Below are 25643 nucleotides of genomic sequence, written 5' to 3' on the forward strand. Positions count from 1 at the left end.
AGGACTTCATGTAACCCAAAATGTTCCATTTATTTACTTCTTTCTAACACTAGACATAAATCCATCAAACCTATGGCTCCTTCAGGGTGAATCATGACTTATTAGATCTAAACACTTGCATTCCCCTTGCATTCTCAATTTGGTCCCCTATTTCTCATTCTGGACAAGCCATAAGAAGTCCGATTTTTAATATTAGGATACAAAGAAGGGAGTGTACCGGTCTAACATTCCATCCTAAGAGCCCAAATTACAATTTGTCATTTTAAGTACAGTATGAACTCAACGTATACGCTTTCCTCCTTTTGAAAAGCAACATTTCCCCCCCCCCAACATACCAAAACACAAGCCAACCAGCCTCAGCTTTCCAGTCTCTGGAATGGCAACTCTTTAACATTTGCCACCCGCCCCCCCCCGCAAGTCAAACTTAAAAGCCAACACTTCTGTGTTCTCAGCTCGTCTGGCAACTTGTGCTTATCTGCTTATTGGAAACGCTTCAAAATCAATGAAATGTTCAGCGTAAAAACATTGCTGTGCTGTTTGGGGACAAGTCACTTTATTTTGGTGTACTTAAGGCAGGGATGAGTAATTTTTTTTTTCTTCCAACCAAGGACTGTTCTTTCTTCTAAAAGATATGTTTGTCCCAGGGACTGCAGGGTTCTGGCTGGTGAAATGTCAGCGCTAAGAAGGTGGAGCCAACACGTTTAGCCCCTTTTTCTGCCTGGAAAAGGGGGAGGAGGAGTAGGAGTTGAGGCTTCGGATGGCTCTTACAAGCCTTGTTTTCCCGTCAGCAGAAGGGGAAAAAGCAGCCCTTTAGGAAACAAGATGGCAGAATTGACCCCACCCCATCTTGTTCCTTAACTATTGTTCCTCCCAACTATTAAAAAAACCCCCACAAATAAGGGGCTAAAAGTTTGGCTTTGCCCACCGCGAAGGTGTTCTGAGGGCAATAAAAAAAAAGGATGCCGGGCCCACGTGTGGTCTGCAAAATGCTGCCTTGAAGGTTTAGATTAGCCTTCCCAAAGCTGGATACTCCCAAAGAATTACACTCACCCCTGCTATCTGAGCAGCCAAGCTCGGCGTCCTGTTTTTTCAGGCCCCAGCCATGCTGAGACTGGCAGGAAGTCTGCGCTCAGCACAACTATAAAGAGGGCAGGAGGATCAAGGCTTAAATAAAAAGTACTCTTCCCACGAACCAAGTCACCGTGCGCTCAGGGGCCATGCAAATGCCACTGAACTGATGCCTCCAGACTCTGTGCACCTTGGAAAATAAATCCTGCCAAGTTGCCTTTCCTCCTTTGCCACTTACCACATTGGCAATACTTCCATCAGAGCTGGCTTTCTTTCTATAGGTACCCGAAATCCATTTTCTTTTATTATTCATCTTCGTGGCCAGGGCCTAAATTCTCCTCCTCAGAATTGTCCGATTCAGCTGCCGTACCCACAGGCTGACACTGAATCACAACACAAAATGACCCCTGCTCCTTTATCTTTTTTCTAATTTGTCCAACAGGCAGGCACACTTGGGCGCTCTCTCTCTCTCTCTCTCTCTCACACACACACACACACTTCAAGATTCTCCTCTCTGAAGCCCTTCCTCACTTGTCCCGTCCTGGAGGACAAGAAAATATTTCTCTTCTTCTTCTTCTTTTTGCCAGCTTCCCTTCCCTTCCCACCCATCCCACCTCCCCCCACAAATAATGCTCAGTAGCATTTATACTCAGATATTTAATAGGCATCTCTGAGTCCCCTCTAAACAGATTGACACCTTGCCCCCCATTTCCCACCCACCCCCTCTCCCAAACCCAGGCTTCTGGCTCCATGCATGCCGGTTAGTGGTCTTGACCCCAAAATACAGTCCGTGGGTTGATTTTACCGTATCCTGGTGAAGAGGTTAAGAACTGAAACAGACTCCTAGGATTGAAGAGACAGAGAAGGAACCATTAGCATTACATTTATTAGACACGTTTTAACAGAAGATCTCCGAGCGGGTGGTAATATTACCTGGAAATAGAAACGTAATAAAGCGAAATAATGAATATGCGAAATCCCTCTCACACTCACCGCCCCGCCCCACCCCCACTCCCACAGTGTAAAGCAGGCACTTGAAATCAGTTTTAAAAAAAATACCCATACGAATCTGTAGGAGCATTTCTACTACAGGTGGCCCTTGTTTAATGACCACTTGTTCCAACGACCCGAACTTAACAATGCCGCTGAATGAGTGGTAGTTACAACTTACCATCATCACATCGTTGCCCTGTAGTCGTTAGATAAGTGATTTATGACCTTCCTTACCAGCTTCCCAGAAGCAAAGTCAGTGCGGAAGCTGGCAGGAGGTTGCAGCCAGGCGAGATCCTTGCTTAATGACTTGCACGGTTCTCACTTAAATTATGGCAAGCAGAGCTGCTGAAACTGCCACCGTTAAGCAGCACAGCCATGTGGTTCTTAGGCTTATGACCAGGGAGCTTAATGACAAGTCTCTGGTCTCCACTAGCATCATCAAGCAAGGGCTACCTGTATTCCAATCAGCTGGTTATTAATATAGGTTCTTTCATGCAGGCACGAAGGGCTGTAATACAACAAAAATCTCTTTCCTAATCCAGAACAATTGAGCACTGAATTTCTAACACTGGAAGTCTCCAAAAAGCCAGCCAGCTAGCCAGCCAGCCAGATGTGGGAAAATCAGTCCTTATTTACTACCAGTCCCAAATTCTAGTATCCAGAGATATCCTGAATTTGAACCTGCAGCCTCTACCTAGCCATCTGGACTAATAATAATGGTACCCTCTCCGAAGGTATCTGCCTGCACCACTAGTCTGAAAGGATAGGCACGCTCCGGGTCCCTTCCTTAAATGTTGCCATAGAGTGTGTGTGGGTGGGGGGTAGGCAGATGTCTTCTCAGTGGTGGCCCCAGAGTTCTATTGTCATGGCCTTCTGAAAAGCCTGGAAAGCCTGCCTTTTCCTACAAGCACTGGGGTAGTGTAAATTTGGAGCCCAGTAATGTTCTTCATGGATATGTGGGAATGGTTCAGGGCACTGGGGATTTCTGTGCTGGATTGTAGGTATTTTTTAAATTCTGTTTTCATTATTTTTACTGTCATTTGTAAGCCACCGGAGGTTATGCTGCCTAGGATGGGCAGCTCCACAAACCTTTAAAACCAACAAACAAATTATTGACTGCTCTGCTCCACCTTTCATCTCTTAGCCCAGTGGTCCCCAGCTTTTCTGGCTGGGGGGAGGGAAGGAAGAGGGGATGGTTCTGTGTGAGTGGCAGGTGCACGCACAGCTCAATCTGCATCACACGCAAGAGAACGCACAGCTCAATTATGTGTGAGCGGCTGACCGGCATGGACTATGGCCCAGGGGTCAGGGAGTCCTGACTTCACCCCTTTAACTCTACAGAGTGGCAGTAAAATCAATTGCTTTTAAAGCAGAAAAATAGCCGTATTAGATCATAGAGGACACCTCACTCTATGTTCCCTTCTGTCCTTAAAACCAGCCATATACCTATGGAAGAGCCTTGGTGGAGCAGTGGGCTAATGCCTCCTTAAGTAACACCAGCTGCCTGCAATTAGTGCAGGTTCGAGTCCCACCAGGCTCAAGGTTGACTCAGCCTTCCATCCTTCCGAGGTAGGTAAAATGAGGACCCAGATTGTTGGGGGCAATAAGCTGACTTTGTCATAATGCCGCTTGGGGGGGAAGCCCTAATAAGCAGGCATATACATAGAATGAAGGCTATTGCTAAGCACATTGATTTGTGCTTTAGATTCTAAGCCGCCCTGAGTCTTCGGAGAAGGGCGGGATATAAATGGGATTTTTAAAAAAAAGTCCCTAGCACCCTTTTGAGAGGTAACAGACATTGAGGATGATATTTTCCAATAAAATCCACTCGTTGTTCTTTCCTGGAAGAGAAGCGTGATTTCTTTACAGCCTACTTTTCAAAATAGGCATTTCCCCCCCAAAAAATAACCTTCAAACATGTGCAGAATACAACAATGATGGTGAGCCACCTATTCAAACTTCTCAACCGGCACCAGATTGGAATGGAACTCATAAATCCACAGAGGTACATATCTAGCCACTTACATGGCAGTAGATAAAAGATTTTATCTGCTGCCGCCCAAAGTTACCCTATGGCAAGATGGGCAGCCAATACATCTTATAAATAATTTTAATAAATAAATATTTTTTAAAGACAAACAGCAGCTCAGTTTGCGGCTGTGGCTTTCTCAGCCTCCGTTAACGGGGCCCATTTCTTACGAGGCTCATCTCATCACGCACCACTGGAATTCAGCATTAACTTCAAAGATGATTGCTCAAGTACATGAACAAAACATAAAGATTTTACCTTGGTAGAACGTGTTTTACTGAAGACATTCCAAAACCTCAATGTCTCATCCCCGGCTCCAGTCACAATGGCTTCTCCATCTGGTGACATTGCCTACAGGAGGAAAGGAGGTGAATATTTGATTTATATGGCAACCCATCTCATCTATGTGACTTTCGGAAACTTGAAACAATAATTCGGTAAAATTAGGTTAAAAACAATAGGCAAATATTTAAAAAGTATCCATAATCATTTAAAAACAACAACAGAAAATCGTGATCAGCAACAGAATTCATCCTATACCAGTTCAAGGCATCCTTTGTAAGAGCTCAACACCGTTACTGGACCACCAGGCGTGGCGGCAGAGCTATGCTTCCAGGGCCTTCTTCAAAGGCAGAAGGGCCAATCTAAATCAGAGGGGATGGTGTTCCACGGGGGGTGGGGGGGGTGGCTGCCGTGGAAGAAAAGGCTCCCTTTCTGGGTCTCACCAGACCCATAACATGCCTCTCATGATGGAATGGGTAGACGTGATTGGAAAGAGGTGCTCAAATAACATAGTCCTACGCTATATAGGACTTTACATGTCACAACAAGCAACCTCAGAAGCATACCGGGAACCAAAGCAGCTCAGGCAGCAGAAAGATAATTTGTGTTGATTGAAGTGCACGTAACTGCCTGTGCTGCCGTATTCTGTGACCAGTTGCAGCTTCTGGATGCTCTGCAAGGGCAGCCCCATGTGGGGCACGCTACAGTAATCGAGTCAGGAGATGACCAGGGCGTGAGTAACAGTGAGCAGAGCCTCCTGGTCCAGGAATGGGCACAACTGGCACATAACACGGAGTTGGCCCCAACTGCCACCTGCTCTTCAAGCAGGCCCACGAGTCCGGGAGAACCCTGCACACAGTAGGTCTGTTTGGGGAAGGACCAGCCCCATCCAGAACCAAAGGTGGTAAGTTCTGGGAATCAGCAGGCCCCCAAATCCAATGCCATTCAGTCTTGCTAGGTTGAGCCAAGGCCTGTGGTTCCCATTCAGACCTATCGTTCCAGATTTCACAGAACGGGGAAGACTCCAACAACATCACTTCATTCGCCACGGGCAGAGATATAAAGCTGGGTATCACAAGCAGAGAGGTGACAACTCCATGCGGAGGTCACAAGAGTGGGGAGACTACCAAACCCTGCAGAATCTCCTAAAGGGGTGGCTGAGGACCACTTGCTCCTCGTCAACGTTGTCCGGAACTGACCCCAGGGGAAGGAGGAGAACCAACACGAGACAGGGTTACTCTCCAGCAGCACCAGCACAAGACGCTGCCAATCTCAACTGCTGGAACCAGAGCAGAAGATACCACGGTTGATGATATTGAAGGCAATCAAAAGGTCAAGACGAGCAAGGATGGATGCACTAACCCCCCACCCCCGCCATACTCACCAAGTAAAGGACTCTGTAGGAATGCCCAGTTAGCTTTGCAACCTGAGTTAAGGATGGGTACTTCCAAACGAGGATCTGGTTCTGTGAGTATCCGTGGGTGCTCACCTACAGAAAGAGAATACTCCTCAGGTCTTAGCTATAGACAAAAACGCAAGCAAGAAGGCTGAGGAAGGGATCCCAATTATAATTTGACTCTTGAGGGTATTGACAGCAATTTCTAAATAGGTTTTCCATAGAAATCCTTATCAGTTAAGGTAGTTAAGAACTATGACAGGGGTAGGCAACCTTGACTCATTTATGACTCATGGACTTCAACTCCCAGAATACCCGAGACAGCATGGCTCAGCTTGGAAACCTCTCCCTTTCCCCTCAGCATGGCTGGCTCAGGAATTCTGGGAGTTGAAGTCCACGAATCATAAAAGAGCCAAGGTTGCCTACCCCTGACCTATGAATTGACTCGGTATTGTTCAGTTGCCAAGTCATGCCCGACTCTCTGCGATCCCATGGACTATAGCACACCAACAACCTGTCTCCCCCAAACCCTGCCCAAACCCATGTTCACCATGCCGGTGACACTATCTAACCATCTCAACCTCTGCCATCCGCTTCTCCTTTTGCCTTCAATTGTCTCAGCCAAGGAATTATTTGATCTAGTTTCACGATGGGAGAGAGATCCAAGAGATAGAAAACATCCCTTACAAGCTGCTGAAGGAAACGTTTATACAAGTGGGAACTTTGAGGACCCAAAATAAAGGCAAAAAAAACCCCCCAGTATTTTCATTCAGTTCCACTTTTAGTTCAGAATTATGTTATGTCGCTTCTCCCACAAACTGAGGCATTATTCACAAAAGCCCTGCAAGGTAGCTTGGAATTGAGAGGACAGTGTTCAAATTATCAAGACGTGTAGCAGAACATAGACGTGCCTTTATTAAAAATGCATAAACTCTGCCCTAAGCCCACTCATAGCAGCTAAGGGCCCCCCTGCTCTCAAAGAGAGGAACAGCCCCGCTCTAGCAGAATGATTGCTACTCTAGCATTCAGTATCTTCTGCACTGGTCACAGCTAAAGAAAAGAATAGAACATTTTAATTTGGCCAAGTGCGATGAGACACACAAGGAACTTGTCTCCAGTCCAGTAGGTCTCAGTGTACATGCAAAGCAACGTTACTACCACCACCACCACCACCATCATCCCAATAAGGGGTGGGGGTTGTTGTGATTCAGGGTCAGCCTGTGGGTTCGGCAGTTGGGTCGGACGACTCAGAGGAGGAGGAGGAGGGGGGTATTGAAGACCTTGCTGAGGGGGTTGAAGATCTTGCTGATGAGAGCCCTCAGCCAGGCCCCTCCCACTTGGTCACCACGGAGACCCAGCTGTGTGAGCCTGACAGCGTGGATGAAGATGACCCACAGCTGGCCCTGTTCAAGGACGCCCGACGCAGGAGGCAGTCAATTAGGAGTAAACAGAGGAAGGCAATGGGGCTCCTCGGAAGGAGGCAGAGAGAAGCCACGCCCTGAACTCTATATAAGGGGAATGTGAGGGAGGGCTGGTTTGCTGAAGGCAACCGCTTGGATAGTTCCTGTTTCTTAAAGCTCCTGTTTCTTGGTTTGTCTTGTTCCATTTGTTTTTGTAGTAATAAATTTGGCAGGCGTAATTCCAGCCTCTTGCTTTCTTGAAAAAGGGGTTGTCCCTGCCTTTTCTGCAGGGCCGGTAGCAGGCTGGTACAGAACAGGGGTGGGGTAGTAAGGAAGATAATAAGAAGCATAATAGTAATACCACAGCCAGACTACATGGTTAAGTATTCACAGACATAATAGCCCACCTGAAGAGAATTATGTCTCAGAGCTTCCAAGTTCAACATAATATTCCCTGTGTCACACTGAACTCTGCTAAAACAAACAAACCAACCAGCAGCCAAACTGGGAATCCTTCTGCTATTCCTCAACCGAGGAAGGCAGGTCACTTTGCCATTCCCGTACCGTCCGCTGGTCCTTACCAGTTCGTTGGCATGCTTGGACCAAGCAAGGTTGCACACTTGTGACCCGGTGTCAATGCACTGCAAAGGCTGTCCAGTTAAGGTGTTCCAGAAACGTATACAACGGTCCGCCGTCCCACCTCCAGAAGCCAGGAGGCCATGCTGATGAGGGGACCAAGCAATAGCTTTGACGGCTGCAAGGTGCTCTGTGTACTGCTGGACGGGGCTGAGGCTGGAATGGTTCCAGACAAGGAGCTGGAAAGGAAGGGGAGAGGCTGGTGAGTATCGTGCTTTCAGAGCAAAGGGGGGGGGGGCTGCTGGCGCTTGGGCCAGAGGCTCAAGAGAGTTACCGCTTGCGTGCTTTGCTCCAGGACTGTGTTTTGCCCACTGGGAGGGAAGGAAAAACAGTCTTTCTTTCAACGGCCCAGTTTGGATTACGGTAGCCCACTGAGTTCTAGACTGTATTTTTTTGAATGAAAAATCAATACCATCGATAATCAAACAGCTTGCACTGACTTGTGGACTGAAGTGTTCTACTCAGTGTTAAGAGTAACACGTCGTGACGTACATGGAATTAGTCCTCAGATTTAAGAGAGTTGGGCTGTTACTAAACTCCATTTAGAATTTGAACATTTCCATTCTCGCATTTCCAAGTTTTTATATTTTCCATAGCTGTTTATTTGTTTTTATTTAATTAAACCACGTACAATGTAGTCCTCGTCTCATGACCCTAATTGAGTTTGGAATTATCGTAATGGTGGTCGTTAAGCGGGTCACCTCTCGACTGTGCCTGATTTTACAAGCTGTTTTTGCAGCAAGCGTTCGGCAAACCCCTTTTCACCAGTGGGCAGTTTTCGTTGGAAACTGGCCAAAATAAGCTGAAGATCATGGACATATGACCGTAGGACACTATGCACAGCTGTAAATGTGAGGTGGTTGCCAAGCACCCAAAATGCGATCATGTAACTGGTGTGTGTGTGTGTGTGGGGGGGGGGAAACATCAGAACCTTGAAAATGGGTTGTGAATGGCTCTAGGGAGGACCCTCAGCCCTCCAAGCAGCAGCTAAGCGAGGATTAAATGCATGTTATATTGCACCCCTCAAAAGGGCCATCAAAGCAATATCTAACAATAAAGACAAACTGGAAATGAACATTAAAAATTGAACGTTATTTCAGAAAGGAATGGGAAAAGATAAAATCAGGATCAACAGCCTCTACAGAAAACCACATCCTCAAAAAGGAGCCGGATGGACTTTCCTCACTAATATTGCCAGCCATAACTAGTGGTGAGGGGCTGAGGGCCAAAATGAGGGTCTCCCCACACCCTCAATAAGAGAACAGATGAAATATAAAATCTTATATAGCAGTGGTGACGAACCTATGGCACGCGAGCCAGAGGTGGCACTCAGGGCCCTCTGCAGGCACATGCACCGTTGCCCCAGCCCCGCTTCCCCCCACGTCCCCCTCAACAGCAGCCCCCCCGGAGGAGAGTCGCCCCTGAGCATGGCCCGCACGGAGGAGTGCAGCCAAGGACATGGCAGCCGGGCAGAAGGGACATGACTTCTCCCTCGCGCCCGCCCTCGCGCGCAGTTGATGCTGCGGGGTACAGGTGGAAGGCGTGGCTGCCATAGCACTGCTGGGCCATCTGGGTGATCTGTGGCAGGCTGTACAGACGGTGGGTGGCCCTGCGGCCACGGGCGGAGCAGGGGTGGAGTGGGCAGGGGCGGCCAGTTTTTGGGTACTCAGTCTCTAAAAGGTTTGCCATTACTGTTATATAGTGTTTTAGAGAACAGCTCTTTGTCATCTCAGAAACCTTACCGTGAACATATTGTTCAGACATATTTAAATTTAAAATAAAAAACAGTGAAATATTCTGTGTCAAGGTCAACTACTATGGTATGCTTCTAAAGGTAAAGGTAAAGGTAAAGGTTCCCCCGCACATGCGTGCTAGTCGTTTCCAACTCTAGGGGCCGGTGCTCATCTCCGTTTCAAAGCTGAAGAGCCAGCGCTTGTCCAAGGACGTCTCTGTGGTCATGTGGCTGGCACAATTAGACGCCAAAGGCGCACGGAGCGCTGTTACCTTCCCACCGTAGTGGTCCCTATTTTTCTACTTGCATTTTTATGTGCTTTTGAACTGCTAGGTTGGCAGAAGCTGGGACGAGTAACAGGCGCTCACTCTGTTACGCGGCACTCGGGATTCGACCCGCCAAACTGCCGACCTTCTGATCGACAAGCTCAGCGTCCTAACCCACTGAGCCACCGTGTCCCTTTTATGGTATGCTTCTAGCAGTCTCTTAATTCAGGGTCCAGTCTTCCACTCTCCTGCTACAGGCTGTCACAGAAATGCAGCAACTACAGATTGTGCAACCACAGCCACCCTGGATCAGCAGAGGTTAAGGCAAGGCCAGTCACCGTACCTTGTTGTCATTCCCACCAGATGCCAGGAGCTGGTGATCTGTGGACCATTTCAGCCCACACACTTCCTGCCTATGGCCTTGAAGGCGCCGTTCAGACTGCAAGGGAGGTGTTCGGATGTCTCTCTGGAGGATCATCCGGTCCCGACTGCCAGAAGATAGCTGGTCTGCATTCCATGCCAGAGCACCTAGAACAGAGGAGTGCAGTGAAGACCACGAAAAACTGTCTAGGTGGGGAAAAATCCTTTATGAAGAGACGTTCTGTGTGTCACTTCTAGAGCAGCTCCTGCCACCGTTGGGGAAATGTCATGCTCGGAGCCATTCTAATCACTGAAAAAACCAGCCATTTGCCAGAGGAAAGTAATGTCAGAAATGGTTGGAATTAATACTATTTTTAAAGATAAGAACTACAATTGGCTTTCTCAAAACAATTCTCTTCCAGTGCAACCTCCAGCGTACGATGCCAGATTTCATAATTTCATCTTTAATAATGAAAGGAAGCTTAAAAAAAAACTGCCCCAAGACTATGAAGGAATTACACTCTTGAAAGAAAACTGAATATCCCTGTTGTTTAAAGCTAAGAAGTGATTAGATTTTGTATATGTCACCTCTTCCGAAGCATATTTCAATAACTGTTGCCTTGTTTATCCAGAAAGCTGTTGCTCACCTATTCCAATACTTGTTTCGACTAGCAACAGCAACTTTACAGGTCTCAGGAAGGTTTTTTGTTTTGTTTTTTTCAATTGCAGCTTGAGTGGCCCTTTTCCATTTAGTTACCAGGTGTGATTCTAACCACTGGGGTTAGATGCAACATTAGCTAATTGTTCACAGAGAATAAAACCCGATAGCTACACAACACGATATATTATTTTTCTTTTCTAAAAAAGAATTACGCCTAACTAAAATAACACAAAGGTATGAATAATCTTCTGCGTTCTCAACACTCAGATTGAAAATGATCTACGTCCTTCAAATTTTAACATGTCTCCTAAAAAAGTAAAGAGCATCTACCCCGTTAATCAAATTAAAAAGCAGCTTAACAATAAAAACAGCCACAGTCAAAGCGTGAGTCCCTCCACAGAAAACAGCTAAATACAAAGCCATTCAAATCCTAACCTCGGTGGAACAAAATCATTTTCACTTAGCATCTGAAAATTAAGGGAGAACACGTGGGACGCAACATCCCAAAACTTGCAGCAACCAGCGATGTCCCATTCCAGGTAACAATATTCTAGCTTTCCAACAGAACATGAAGTAGGGTTACCAAAGATGATCTCGGCACGTGGACAGGTTCACAGACAGGTAGAAGATGGCTTAGGAAGCATTCAAGTCCCAGATAATTTAACCTAGGATTATGGAAGAATGGGGCTGTATCATCCACTGCAATGTTCTCACAATGACCAAGAGTTGTCTACAATGCTAAGTATAACGAGAATTCATTACCGAGCAAGGGGAAAAAAATCAACGTTCAAGATGGGATAGCTTTTCTTACCCACTCTGGCTGTGTGACCTTCCAACATTGAGAGTTTCTTTCCTGCTGCAGCATCCCAGATCTGTACAAAACCTTTGTGGGTCCCAACTGCCACCAAATTGCCCTAAGCAGAAAAAAAAAAGATATCAAACATATAGCTTCTAGATTCACAGCTCTCCTTGGAAGAGCATATTGGAGCTGTGACTAGGGGGGCCTTTGCCCAGGTTCGCCTGGTGCGCCAGTTGCGGCCCTATCTAGACCGGGATGCCTTGCGCACAGTCACTCATGCGCTCGTGACCTCTCGTCTAGACTACTGTAATGCTCTCTACATGGGGCTGCCCTTGAGGTCCACCCGGAGACTCCAGCTGGTGCAGAATGCAGCCGCGCGAGTCGTCTTGGGAGTTTCCCGATACTCCCATGTTACACCTCTGCTCCGCGAGCTGCATTGGCTACCGGTTGCTCTCCGGGTGAGGTTCAAGGTGTTAGTTATGACGTACAAAGCCCTTCATGGCATGGGTCCGGATTACCTACGGCAACACCTGCGACCGGCGTCAACGTCCCTCCGTCCAGTGCGCTCCCACAGAGAGGGCCTCCTCAGGGTGCCGCCGATCAAAGAATGCTGATTGGTGACCCCCAGGGGGAGAGCATTCTCTGTGGGCGCGCCAGACCTCTGGAACAGCTTACCGGTTGAGCTCCGGACGGCCCCCGACCTTCGCTCCTTCCGGCGCGATCTTAAAACATTCTTTTTCGAACAAGCTGGCCTGGTCTGACGGGATGGGGTTGGGTTTTTAAAATTAGTTTTTAACTTAATTATGTATTGATTTTATGGGCATGATGTTTAATTGGTTTTTAATGGTTTTTTAATTTTTGTATCTGGTTTTTTATTGTGTATTGCCCTGTTCACCGCCCTGAGTCCTTCGGGAGAAGGGCGGTATAGAAATCAAATTATTAAATTAAATTAAATAAATTAAGAACTATCACTGTCCTGGGAAAACACTGCTCCAAATACTATCGCAGCTCTAGAGCAATTTTGAAGAATGTATTCTCTCTCTCTTGCTACCAACTGAACACCTAAACATTTGCTCTTGTTTATTTTGCAGGCATGTGTGTGCATATTCACTGGTACAAGATTTCTGCTGGATTGCACTCTTTATGATAAAGGTCTTTGTTTTTTTGCAAAATAAGTCTGTGTAGAATAACATGTGGTGTGCAAATATGTAATGTGGATAAGTATATGAAAGAAATAATTTTGTATCAATAGGGCATAGGCGATTACTGGATCACCTGATCTGGAATTGCCCAGTATGCTCTAGGGCAGAGGCATCTCTGCAAAATTTCTCTATCGATTAATATCCTTTAACAGGAGATTTCAGAGATAAAACCTAGAATCTTCTGTCTACAAAGCACTGCTGAGCTACAGCTCGGTTGGCAACACAGTATATAGGTTTAAACAGTGGTCCACCTGTCTTGGTTTTAGCCCTTTAGTTAGCCCGTTTTTACTGTTTCAATTTAAAAAGGCATTTTAATTCTATAGCCTTTACTGCATTATCCATTTTTCTTGTTTCCTCATTTTATCCCATCATATGGTAAAAGTTCCCCCACACATGCATGCTAGTTGTTTCCAACTCTAGGGGCCGGTGCTCATCTCCGTTTGAAAGCCTAAGAGCCAGCGTTTGTCCAAGGACGTCTCCGTGGTCATGTGGCCGGTATGACTAGACGCCAAAGCCGCACGGAACGCTGTTACCTTCCCACCGGAGTGGTCCCTATTTTTCTACTTGCATTTTTCCGTGCTTTTGAACTGCTAGGTTGGCAGAAGCTGGGACGAGTAACAGGCGCTCACTCTGTTACGCGCCACTCGGGATTCGACCTGCCAAACTGCCGACCTTCGTCAGGCCTAGGGGAGGCCTAGAACCCACACTGTCCTGATTTCTAGGCCAGCACCTTAGCTACTACAGCAAACTGGCTCTCAGGCCTGCAGTGTCCACATACTGACCCGTTCCGACCATCCTACAGAGGTCACAGAATCACCTTCCACAGATAGATCACACAGCCGTGTCACCTTGGGGAGAAAAAAAAAGTAAAACAGAAATCTGTATGAAGGCAATGAAAAAAACCCCCGAGAATTCATACACTTGGGGTTTCAGAAACCTCTCTTGTACTTTTGGAGTCCGAAAGTCAAGCGGTAAGAGAATTCTGTCCTTAACAAAAATTTCAAACCAGGGGCTTCCAAACTCCTAGTAGCTGAGATACTGTTTTTCAAATTTAAATGTGGAGCATGCTCAGGGCAAACTACTCAAAAGAGAGACTTCTTCAAGCGGCAAAATAATATTATGACTCTCTATTGGGAGAAATGTCCAAGGACAGGAATGTAAACACTTGTCCCAAACAACAGGCTTTACCTGGCTAGTGCAAGCACTCCAAAGGTAGACACACGTCCCAAGACCAACACTAAGGACGTTGAGGGATGACCAATCGACTAGGTTCAAGTAGAAATCATCCTGAAGCTCTGGAGCATCCAATACTTTGAATGGAATCTTGGATATCTTCCTCGTGGGTTTTCGAGGTGATCGAAGTAACTTTTGACTATTGAAAGGAAGAAGTACATAAAAGTTGAGGAAAGTTGAGAAGGAATATCCATTCTCCCACAGATATACCCTAGTTGGTGACCTACTTCCTACAAATACATTAAAAAAATGAATTTTAAAAAACATGAAAAGAAATCTGGCTGTTCTACTATGTTCTGAAGCCATTTCAGGAATTCCAGATTCTTTAAAGGACCACCTCTCCTGTATTACATCCACCCAGCCCACAAGGATGGGAAGGCAGGGTATGTTGCAGTCTTGTCTATTAGGGATGTATATTTGGTGGGACCATGAAAAAGGGCTTCTCAACGGAACATCATTCCCCCAAGGTATGACTGAACCTCCACTATGGTTTTTTCCCGAAAGGCCCTGAAGACATGTTTTTTTCAGTTTGCCTAGGGACCATGGAGAATGGTTCATTTGATTATGTTGCTGCTGCCATGGGGGTGGGGGAGGAGGTTTTTATGTTGTGGACTTTTAATGTGACAAGCTGCCTGGAGTCACCTGTATGAGCGCTGGACAGCCATATAAATAACCATCAGCGGCAGTTACATTCTTCTGGCAGAACTGGAAATAACATGCAAGTTGGGTGACGGTATTGCCCTTCTTCTCAATTTAGGGCTTTTCACATTTTGAGAAATGAGTGCTAGACAAATTAATTTTTATTTAACCCAGCACTACTCCTCTTGTGTTCTGGAAAAGTTATTTCTTTTATATTCTTCCTCTCTAGGCCAGGGGTAGGCAACCTCGGCTCTTTTATGACTCATGGACTTCAACTCCCAGAATTCCTGAGTCAGCAAGCTGACTCAGGAATTCTGGGAGTTGAAGTCCATGAGTCATAAAAGAGCCGAGGTTGCCTACCCCGGGTCTAGGCAAACAGCTAGAGGTCAAGTAGCGGCTGGTTGTGCAAGTGCTCAGGAGATGCTTTAATTGAGGTTGTGTACTGAACAATGGTCAAGACCTAATGTTCCAAATCCCAAACTTTCCTCCCTGTTTATTCACGTGGATATTGTTACTTGGCTGGCTGGGGTATTCATGGGGTTGAAGTCCATACATTTTTAAGTGGTAAGACTGAGAAACACTGCTGTAGAGGGCTGCCCTGTAAAATTCCTAGAAACAATACATCCATCAACTAATAGGCCAAGAAACAACCTTAAAGGAAGAGAAGACATATGGAAACTCCTACCCACCCCAAATCCAATACAATTCAAGAGAATTTCACCTTTCCATTTCTAAAACCAGTGCAAGAGAAAAGCTCAACCATGAGGGAAGGGGATCAGCAGCTTATCTTAAGGGGGATTTATCCTACCAGCCCCACTGTATTCCATCCATAATAGTAGCCGCAACAATTTCTTAGTTCAACTTCTAGTTCCCAAACCACAACGGTGGTATTAGTTCCAGGATTATTGTTCTGCATGGATTACCCCCCGTTGATAGGGCTCGTAACTTGGGCGTCCTCCTGGATTCACGGCTCAGTTTTGAAGACCACATAGGAGCCGTGACCAGAGGGGCTTTTGCCCAGGTTCGCCTGGTGCGCCAGTTGCGACCCGACCTGGACCGAGATGCCCTACGCACAGTCACTCATGCGCTCGTGACCTCCCGTTTAGACTACTGCAACGCTCTCTACATGGGGCTGCCCTTGAGGACCACTCGGAGGCTTCAACTGGTGCAGAATGCGGCCGCGCGAGTTGTGATGGGGGTTTCCCGATACTCCCATGTAACACCTCTACTCCGCGAGCTGCATTGGCTTCCGGTTGCCCTTCGGGTGAGATTCAAGGTGCTGGTGATGACCTATAAAGCCCTAAATGGCTTGGGTCCGGATTATCTAAGGGAACACCTGCTGCCGGCATCAACTTCCCATCATCCCACAGGGAGGGCCTTCTCAGGATACCGCCGGTTAAGGAATGCCGGCGGGTTATTCCCAGGGAAAGAGCGTTCTGTGGGTGCACCGGCCCTATGGAACCAACTCCCCACGGAACTTAGGACTGCCCCCGACCTTCGCTCATTTCGCCGGGACCTGAAAACTTGGCTCTTCGAGCTGTCTGGCCCAGGCTGAGGGATTTTAATTTTTATTGGGTTTTAGTTTAAATTCCGGGGACTTGATTTAATTAATTTTTAAAGTGATTTTAATTTTTGTATGTTATGTTTTAACCTTCGCTGTAAACCGCCCTGAGTCCTACGGGAATAGGGTGGTATATAAATTTAATAAAATAAAATAAATAAAATAACCCATCACCCCATTTCAAATGGTAGCCAACCTTTTGTTGCTGACAGGGGAGAGGGAGTATGGAGAGACCTCATTGCCATCATCAGGACTGGAACGTTTTGTGGTGAGGGAATACTACATTTAACAAGGAGAAAACAATTACCCCAAAATTAGCAAACTGAGTTTTCTGCCAAGGAAAAAACCACTTGATTTCTCAATCCATTCAGACTTCACATATTGCACTAAGGCAGGGGTGTCAAACTGCTGGCCTGAAGGCCGGGTGCATCATGGCGAAACCGCGCCCACCCCACTGCCGGCAATGGGGAAAAAAGTCACGACACGTCATGTGACATTGCGAGTTTGACACCCCTGCAGTAAGGTATCATATCTGTTTAATTTTGGCTTAATATGCTCTCTGAACCCCAGCCATTGCAACTATTCAACAAGATCCTAGCTTAGTGCGATGCATCTATGAAGTCAGTCTTGCCTTCCTATCTTACAACAGCCTGTTTAGTCTTCTTTGTCTACAGCCTTCCTTCAACAGGCAACAAGATAAGGAACAGAGTGACTCAGTCTGCTCCAGCCACATCTTTTTCAGCTGTAATTAAAAAATAAAACTAAAATAGCCTGCCCAAAATGGTTTATCTTTGCTTGCTTTCAGACAAGCAACATATTAGAAAGACAATAAATAATTTCACATTGCTTCATGATGTAATTCTTTTCAATTTGTTTCAAGATTTTTTTCACCATTATCCTAATGCTTCTTCTGCTGTATTTTAAAGTTCCTTTTTTAATGTTAGTGGGAGGTGAGTCAGCAACTTTAACAAGGGTCAGATGTTAAGACTATGCAAAGGATTCAAAATAACTGCTTTATAAACATGTTAGGGCATGTGTCGCAATTCTGTTCCAAGACAGCTGTTTTGCTCTGGCTAACACGCTTTCTGACATACCTTTTCAAAATGTTTTGCATACTTAAGACATAATGGAAATACTATCTCTGAATACTCATTTCTAAAAATCTGGGAGAATATTACTGCACTAATGGGACTCCAATAACCATCAGATTAATTTGAGGAGAACAGGAAGCTGAATTAGATTCCACTTTGGTCCGATACAGGCAGCCTTGATTTTTCTTATAAATTTACATTTAAATTAATAGCTGTACCACCATGTGATCTAGCAATCCTAAATTCTTTTGTTTTAAATAGTTAATGAAATATAACAGATCAAGGTTCCCCCCCCCCACCCCAAACAATGTCTTAACTGGAACTTCCAAATCCAGAAACAATCTAAATTCCAGCTATGAAATTGGCCACTTTACAAAACACAATGCTCAGCCAAACAGATCTAACTGAATTTAACCCCTCCTAAATTATTAATACTTCTTGCTTTTTATTGTAGGTCACAGTTGATTATTTTTACAAAAAGGCAATACAATTTGCAGAGGAGAAGAATACCGTGAAAAGACTCTTCTTCTCTGGTGTGGAGGGCTGCAGCCTCCTGTCCTCTGTCTGTGGATCCTGCACTTTCTCAATCCCAGCTCCAAGGAGTTCATTTTTTAGCAAGGCGGAGTAGGCAAGGCCATCTGCACAAACAAAAACCTTGTCAAGCTGATTGGCCATTTCTTAAAAAATGGGTTAACTGGAAGTATGTAGCAACTTACAAAAAAGGACGTACAAAAAATGATTTTTCCAAAACATTTTTTTTGAAAAATGACACACTTTACAAAAGAGGTTAGTAATCAGAATGTAAAAGTTAGCTAAATCTGTTTTAATACAAAGAGCTAATACATTTAATTATAAACATGAAAGATGAGCATAAGTAATGCTGAGATCTTATTTAAGGATAAAGTTAGGGATCCCTTAAGGATCCCTTATTCTTCCTCAAAACTTACACTCATTTTGGCAATAGCCTCAGACCCTGCTAAATATCTTTTACATGATTATTAGTGCTCTCCCCCCCCCACCAGGTTGGCATAGACTACAGCAAACCAGATAACATGGTAAACCAGCCTACCCAAATCTCTTCAGAGGGTCTAAGACATGCAAGCAGTAGGCAAGATTTGGTCTCTACCTTTGCCATTGTCTGAAGTGGCATCTTTTGCTTTTCTATTTTGACTTGGAGACTTTTCATTTTCCTAAAAATGCAGATAAAACAATTAGCATGCACCCACGTTTAGAATTTCCAAACTTTATAGTGGATCTCTTTTTGTTTTCAAAAGTCAATATAATTGTTGTATAGCTTTCTAAGCAGCCTCACTGCAGAAGATCCTGAGTCACATATTAGAGGTTCTATTTTGACCACTTGCCAAATTTGGCACAACTTACACTTATTTCCCTAAATTTAAGAATTGTTCCAGAATCTATCTTGTCCTCTTCAGTGCTTAGACATTTTAGAGGAATATGGAGTTCGAGGAACATTATCTTTTCACCCAGAAATTCTGGTATTTTTTTAAATGCCAAAAGTTTTCAAAATACCTCTTCAATAAACATTGCCATCCCTTCACTCAGTTTGGGAGTTTTATAATTTGCTTTGCAGCTCCACTCCTTATTACTTTCTGCTTTCAAAGGTTAAATAGGCTGCATCAGGGAGACTATTCAATTGCTAAAATGTATGATCAGCTGGACCCCATTCCTTTTTCATTCAAACAAGCTTTTTTATTTACAGCAGGGGTGTCAAACTGCTGTCCTTGCCCACCCCATTGCCAGCAATGGATAAAAAGCTCTGATACATCGTGTGATGTCACATGACATCGCAAGTTTGACATGTCTGATTTATAGTCTTTCAATATCTATCAAACAATCCCTGCATGTATTGTTTTCCATTAATTTTAGAATGTGACTTGCTGGTATATATTTATAATCAATTATTAAGAAAAAATCTTATTTATAAAAATTGGATATTTTTAAATAACTAAACCCATCTTTAAGTAGTCAGTTGAAGTTCCTCAGCATTTTTAAGTCCCAAAAGCCTTGCATCACAACTCCTGACACTCTGAAACAGCTGGACAAACCCCTGCTTTATAGATAAACATTTCCCAAATTTGACCATCACTTCTATCTCGGGGATAAGTAGCTCAAATTACCAGATTTCCTTCTAAAAATTTGGGAGAGGCCTGTCAGCCTGAGTTGACATGCTAGGCTGGATGACCTGCTTCCTGACAATCTTGGCCATGACAGGCCTAAGCCACCTTCCATATGATTTAAAACCACAACTTCAATCACTGACCATGTTATTTTGTTTTGGACACCATCAAATGTTTAATGATTGCAAAATATACATTTAAAACAAAACACGCGAACGGGATGACCAACAGGAAGGAAGAAAACATGATGTCAACCAACTAAATGGCCTTTCTGCAAAGCTCACATTTATTCTATGAAAGCTGATGCTCCAATTTGCTCCTGCTCGGGAAGGAATGAATCTGTCACCGTGTTTACTAGGGGAGGAGATGGGTGAATTAGAAGGCGTCAAGGTTCTCCTCATATCTGTAACCTGGAATTGTGAAAGAGCGAGAATGGGAGAGAAGGAAAGATCAGGAAACCAGCCACTGTAAATCCACAAGAAAGACCAGTGACCAAACGGAATACAACTGCATTAAAAATGAAACTCAGCAAAAATGAAACTTAGAAAAATGGGATTCCAATCTGTATTTATGATATGAGCTGGGCATTTTTGAATAGCTTACCTCATTTTGCATTGTTGTGTTTATATTTTTTTAACATTTAATTCCAAACTAAGTTAATTTAGGACCACTAACAAACACGTCTTTCTATTTTTTTTTAAATTCCATTTATATCCCGCCCTTCTCCGAAGACTCAGGGCGGCTTACAAACTTAGCAGTAGCCTTCATTCTATGTATATGCCTGCTTGTTAGGGCTTTCATACACCTCCCAAGCGGCATTATTACAAAGTCAGCTTATTGCCCCCAACAATCTGGGTCCTCATTTTACCTACCTCGGAAGGATGGAAGGCTGAGTCAACCTTGAGCCTGGTGGGATGCGAACCTGCACTAATTGCAGGCAGCTGGTGTTACTTAAGGAGGCATTAGCCCACTGCTTGGTGGAGCCCACTGCTTGGTGGAGCCCACTGCTCCACCAAGGCTCAAGGTTATGTCTAGGCAGAGACATAACCTTATGTATACCTAATTAGGAGTACAGACCATCAATCAATAAACAAGCAAACTCTAGAGGGAATTACATTTCAGCAGGCGCAAGTACAACTGAACCACATTTGAGTAAAATAGTCTTATAATCTGAACATCATTAGAAGAGATAAAACAGTAAAACCTCTCCAATCATGGCAAACCATAAGTCCAAAGTGTTAACTTCTAGAAATGCTGATTGTGTCCATTAATTAACTTGTGTTTATCAACATTCTTTACCATGTGAATATTGCACACATACACTTTTAGTGTGTATCATTCAGTGCATACTGATCACTTTTTTAATACAGTATAACTTTTTTCCATCAGAAACCATTTAACATTCCTAGCATTTTAAAATTATAAGAGTGAAGTAAGGGTACCTCATTTGTAGCATTAGCAAGGATTACGCAAGCTACCTACAGAATTATTGGAAAGGAGAACAAAGTCTTCACATTTAAAAGCTATTTCAACGGTACAAAAACCTTGTTATTTTTTATCTGCTTGGGCTGTTTTGCTTTTTTAATTCTCAGAGCCAAAATCTATTATTGAGTTAAGTACAGTTTAAGTATATTAACGCAGGGGAGTACAGAATGTTCTGAGTTTAAAATCACCCATTCCAGCTCAGGAAGGTCCATTCTGAATAATCCAGAAAGGATTCAACCTGTCACTTCCAGAACTGTGATTCTCACAGGCTGAATCTTTTCTGGATCATTCAGAACCACTTATGGTAAAGGTAAAGGTTCCCCCGCACATGCGTGCTAGTCATTTCCGACTCTAGGGGCCGGTGCTCATCTCCGTTTCAAAGCCCAAGAGCCAGCGCTTGTCCGAGGACGTCTCCGTGGTCATGTGGCCGGCATGACTAGACGCCAAAGCCGCACGGAACGCTGTTACCTTCCCACCGTAGCGGTCCCTATTTTTCTACTTGCATTTTTACGTGCCTTCGAACTGCTAGGTTGGCAGAAGCTGGGACAAGTAACAGGCGCTCACTCTGTTACGCGGCACTCGGGATTCAACCCGCCAAACTGCCGACCTTCTGATCAACAAGCTCAGTGTCCTAACCCACTGAGCTACCGTGTCCCTTTAGAACCACTTATAGAGTATTCTAAATGGATTGGAACAGCTTATTTGGGTCAGGGCATTTGGTGCAATTTAATGCAAGTTTAATTATGACCACACTAACAATACATAATCTTGCCAAATTGTGTATAACATTCAGCATATATTTACATTATCATCACCTTACAGGAAGATACAAAATGAGTACTAAATTTCAATCAACAGTTGCCACTAACTTTTTTAAAACAAAAAATTACTGAGTTACTGAAAAAAAACACCACTGAAATATATGAATTGGGATGCTTCCCCATTTGTTTCGTTTTCACTCTGCTGTTGTGCATATCAATGGACACATCCAACATATGGCTACTAACATTCCATATAAATATGCATTAAAAGGTAAAGGTAAAGGTTCCCCTGCACATGCGTGCTACTCGTTTCCAATTCTAGGGGCCGGTGCTCATCTCCGTTTCAAAGCCGAAGAGCCAGCGCTTGTCCGAGGACGTCTCCGTGGTCATGTGGCTGGCATGACTAGACGCCAAAGGCGCAGGGAACGCTGTTACCTTCCCACCGGAGTGGTCCCTATTTTTCTACTTGCATTTTTACGTGCTTTCGAACTGCTAGGTTGGCAGAAGCTGGGACGAGTAACAGGCGCTCACTCTGTTACGCGGCACTCGGGATTCGACCCGCCAAACTGCCGACCTTCTGATCGACAAGCTCAGCGTCCTAACCCACTGAGCCACTGTGTCCCTTAAATATGCATTATATAATTTTAATGAGACCTTTTATATTTCTCCAAACCAACAAAATAGGATTCTTCTGAATCTAACAAATTGAACGTCTGAAAATACATGTTTCTTCTAATACAAGTTCAAATTATGTCTGTTGTCACCTTCATCACTTGCCTTAAGCAGATACCCAAAAGCTGTTTTCCCAGGGCCTCACATAGCCTCTCAAAACAGAGATGCAACCCTGAAAGATCCTGAAGTTTCCTAAGTTACCTAACCCTTAACAAGTTACCACCAAATTATTACTTTAGGGTCAGGGTTAAATTAAAATTGAAAGGTAGTTTCAATTTTAATTAAGTTTAAATTAAATGCATTTTTTCTACCACCCATTTTTTAAAGTAACCCCTCTCTAAGATATACTTTGATCGCAAATACAACTAGATGATGATCATTTGTAACTTAATCATATACACAACCCAGTGTTTGGTCTTTAATATCTCTTGTACAATATGAATCTCTTTAGAGATGTATGCCACAACAGAAGGATTTTATTTCTTGAACAATATATAGGAAAATTTTAAATGCTTAATATTTACAGAAGGCATCATGTTTTCATTCTGGATGTTGATCTGGCGGAGAAGGCGCCTTTCATAGTCTTGATCCATGATGGACAGGTTAAGGACAGGTGGGAAAAGAGCCAAGATGTCTTATAATAGTCTCACACAATTGTTTTGTGCATGGAGACCAGGGGGCGACCAATAGGCTGTGAAGAAACAGGCAGAACCAGTACATCAAATTCCAAGCAGTTAATATGTTAAAACCTAATTGTGAGTTCTAATTCCTCTTTTATTATTTTCACTTAGTTACAATGGATTTACGCACTGTGCAAATCACTCATTTATAGACATGATCAAGCTGAAATCATCCTATATAGAAATTAGAAATGTTTCCCTCTGCCTACAAGCAAAAAGGTTGTGTAGCCAAAGTCTTCTTATATGTTAAAATCAGGTGATTGGCATCATTCTTTTATTAGCTGAGGGGATTGGCTGGGACCAATTCTAAGAATTCACTGTTCTCCATACAATTAAACTTAGCAACTTGTAATTTAAACAATTACACATTTCTTCTGTGAGACTTCATTTGCATGATTTTAGACAGTGAACTCCTCAGTGCTTACCTGTTTACATGTGGTAAAGCATCATGGATAGTGATAGTACTACAGAAAGACAAACAATTCAAAGTTTGCTTACTGCTATTTAAATTAGGTTTTAAAAAACCTTGAGAACTAAAGCTTACAAAGTTTTTGCCCAATTCTGCAATGTTTCTGTGCAAAGCTATGGCAGATACACTTAAGATCCTTCAAAGCCTGAGCAGACCTACCTACCAATGAAACCTTGTATTACCAGAAGTCAATTTGACTATGAGGAATGCATAACCAACATTTTGTTTGCAAAAACATTAATCCAATATTTATGACGTAAGAAAATGAAGCATAATTCTCATTTATGTGTAGAAATATCAAAAGCCATAAATATGGTATTCTCTTTCCTCACCTGAATTACTAGAAATTTGTGAGTTATAGAAAATACTCTTATTTTTGATTTTCCATATTAAAAATACATATTTAAAATGCATTTCTACACCTCAGCTGCAATAAAGGTCGTCCTTGCCCCTCTGAATGATCTATGATCTTGTAGGGAGATGAACTTCGATGAACTTTTCATTTCAATCTGTCTCTCTATCTGGTTTACCTGACACATAGCTGGAAGTTATCTGTAAGCTCCATCAACCAGCAATTGGCATCTGAGTTAATTCACTCAAGACTTTCTATACATTCCATAAATGTGCCAATTCTAGGCCTTCTTTAGGCATGAAAGCCAGCTGGGTGACTTTGGGCCACTCTCTCTCAGACCAACCCACTTCACAGATTTGTTGTTGTGGGGAAAATAGGAGGCAGGAATATCAAGTATATTCGCCACCCTGAATTGACCAAAGTATATAAAATGCAGGATAAAAATATTATATAGATAACAATGTGAAATCATAGTTGCCAGTTCTTTAGCTGGTGTTGGCCTTCATACACATCCAAGTTCTTCCCAAGAAACCAGGATGTAATGTATTACCAAAGCATATGTGTGAATCCTTTTGTGACTGACTGACAGAAACATTGTCAATGCAGAGATTTTCTAGGTACTGTCCAAGATTTTTTGGTACAGCACTTACTGTGCTGATAACCACTGGGATAATTATTATTCTACTATCTGACTTTTTTAAATCAGCAATATCACATTTGTGACCTCAATCTTTGTTGCACTGACATTCCTAGCAGGTAATATTTGCCTAATAAAGTTTTGGGCAACGATAATACAAAAAGACAAATTAAGTTATAACTTTACATTTTACATTATCATAACAACGAATTGACCAAAAATGCACGCTGTGTATCCTCTCTATAATTTTTCCTGATGAAAAAAAAAGAAACTAGGAATGGGGCCTTTTTCTTCTGTGGCTTCAAAATTCCAAAAAAAGAAAAAGAAAAAGAAAAACTATCCAGTCAATCCTAACCATCATCCATCAAGGGCACCCCTGCTTAAAGCCCTCACTCAAGCTTCTTTTACAGCACCCAAATCTCAACTTCTTCAATTGACACCACGCCTGCCCATCCCTAGCCAGAGACGATCGGGTTCAAACCCAAGTTCGATGAAATTAAGACATTTCCACATATTAACACGAAACGTTTTTTTTTTTAAAAAAAATGCAATTCAGAAGTTGGCAGTGTTAAATAAATGCAGGTAAGTATAATTCCTCTCCCAGGTTTCCTCTATTCTATGCTGTACATGGAGCGGCGGGCGGGGGGGAAGCGCTGTCTTTAGCATCTATCACTGGACTAAGGATGGAGATCACCAGCAGGGATTAGAGAAAAATTGGGAATTAACCCCCAGCCTCCCTTGAGGAACTCTGCAAATCGCTTTGATTACAGAGAACAAGAGATCCTCCGGAAGAAGGGAGGGGTCCCCCGAGTTGCCTCCCTCTCCTCATTCACCCACCGCTTTAAATCCCGGTGAGCCTGAACGCTCCCGTAACAAGACAAGCCCTCCCGCCGCATCCAACCCCAGGCGGCCCCGTCGCAGCATCACATGGGGATGCAAACTGAGCCTTGCTCCGGAAGCCCCGCGCCCATTTTCACCTGGGCGCAAAAGAGAAAAGAAGGGACCCGCTGGTAGGAAAAATATGAACCCTCCTCCCTCTCACCTGCCCTCGGCGAGAGCCATCCAATATGGCGCCGCTCCGACTCTCCGCCCTCCCTCTTG

General features: G+C 43.9%; 2 protein-coding genes across 3 annotated transcripts in view; one reads left to right on the top strand and one right to left on the bottom strand.

The window, feature by feature from the left end:
- The window catches only part of LOC308659844 (uncharacterized protein), a gene marked incomplete at its 5' end in the record, with an annotated part of 114889 nt that extends 93490 nt beyond the window's left edge, over positions 1-21399 (top strand). Inside the window, one exon of the mRNA XM_081313872.1 lies at positions 21282-21399. The remainder of the gene's footprint in view (positions 1-21281) is intronic.
- Positions 1791-25643, bottom strand: FZR1 (fizzy and cell division cycle 20 related 1). 2 transcript variants are annotated; one of them, XM_081312544.1, is made up of 14 exons: positions 25585-25643; positions 22929-23095; positions 19771-19896; positions 18475-18538; positions 17859-17986; positions 16454-16536; positions 14013-14196; positions 13607-13672; positions 11635-11737; positions 10146-10330; positions 7750-7983; positions 5757-5861; positions 4349-4441; positions 1791-1911 (listed from the first exon to the last, which is right to left on the bottom strand). In XM_081312544.1, exons 2-14 carry the CDS (start codon positions 22995-22997, stop codon positions 1870-1872), a joined length of 1482 nt encoding a protein of 493 aa, XP_081168670.1. In that variant the 5' UTR covers positions 22998-23095; positions 25585-25643; the 3' UTR covers positions 1791-1869. The 2 variants fall into 2 exon arrangements, with proteins under 2 accessions (XP_081168670.1, XP_081168671.1); XM_081312545.1 differs by lacking the exon at positions 25585-25643 and adding an exon at positions 23510-23527.

Source organism: Vipera berus (genome assembly GCF_964194415.1).
Source record: "Vipera berus genome assembly, chromosome: 1".
NCBI lineage: Eukaryota > Metazoa > Chordata > Lepidosauria > Squamata > Viperidae > Vipera > Vipera berus.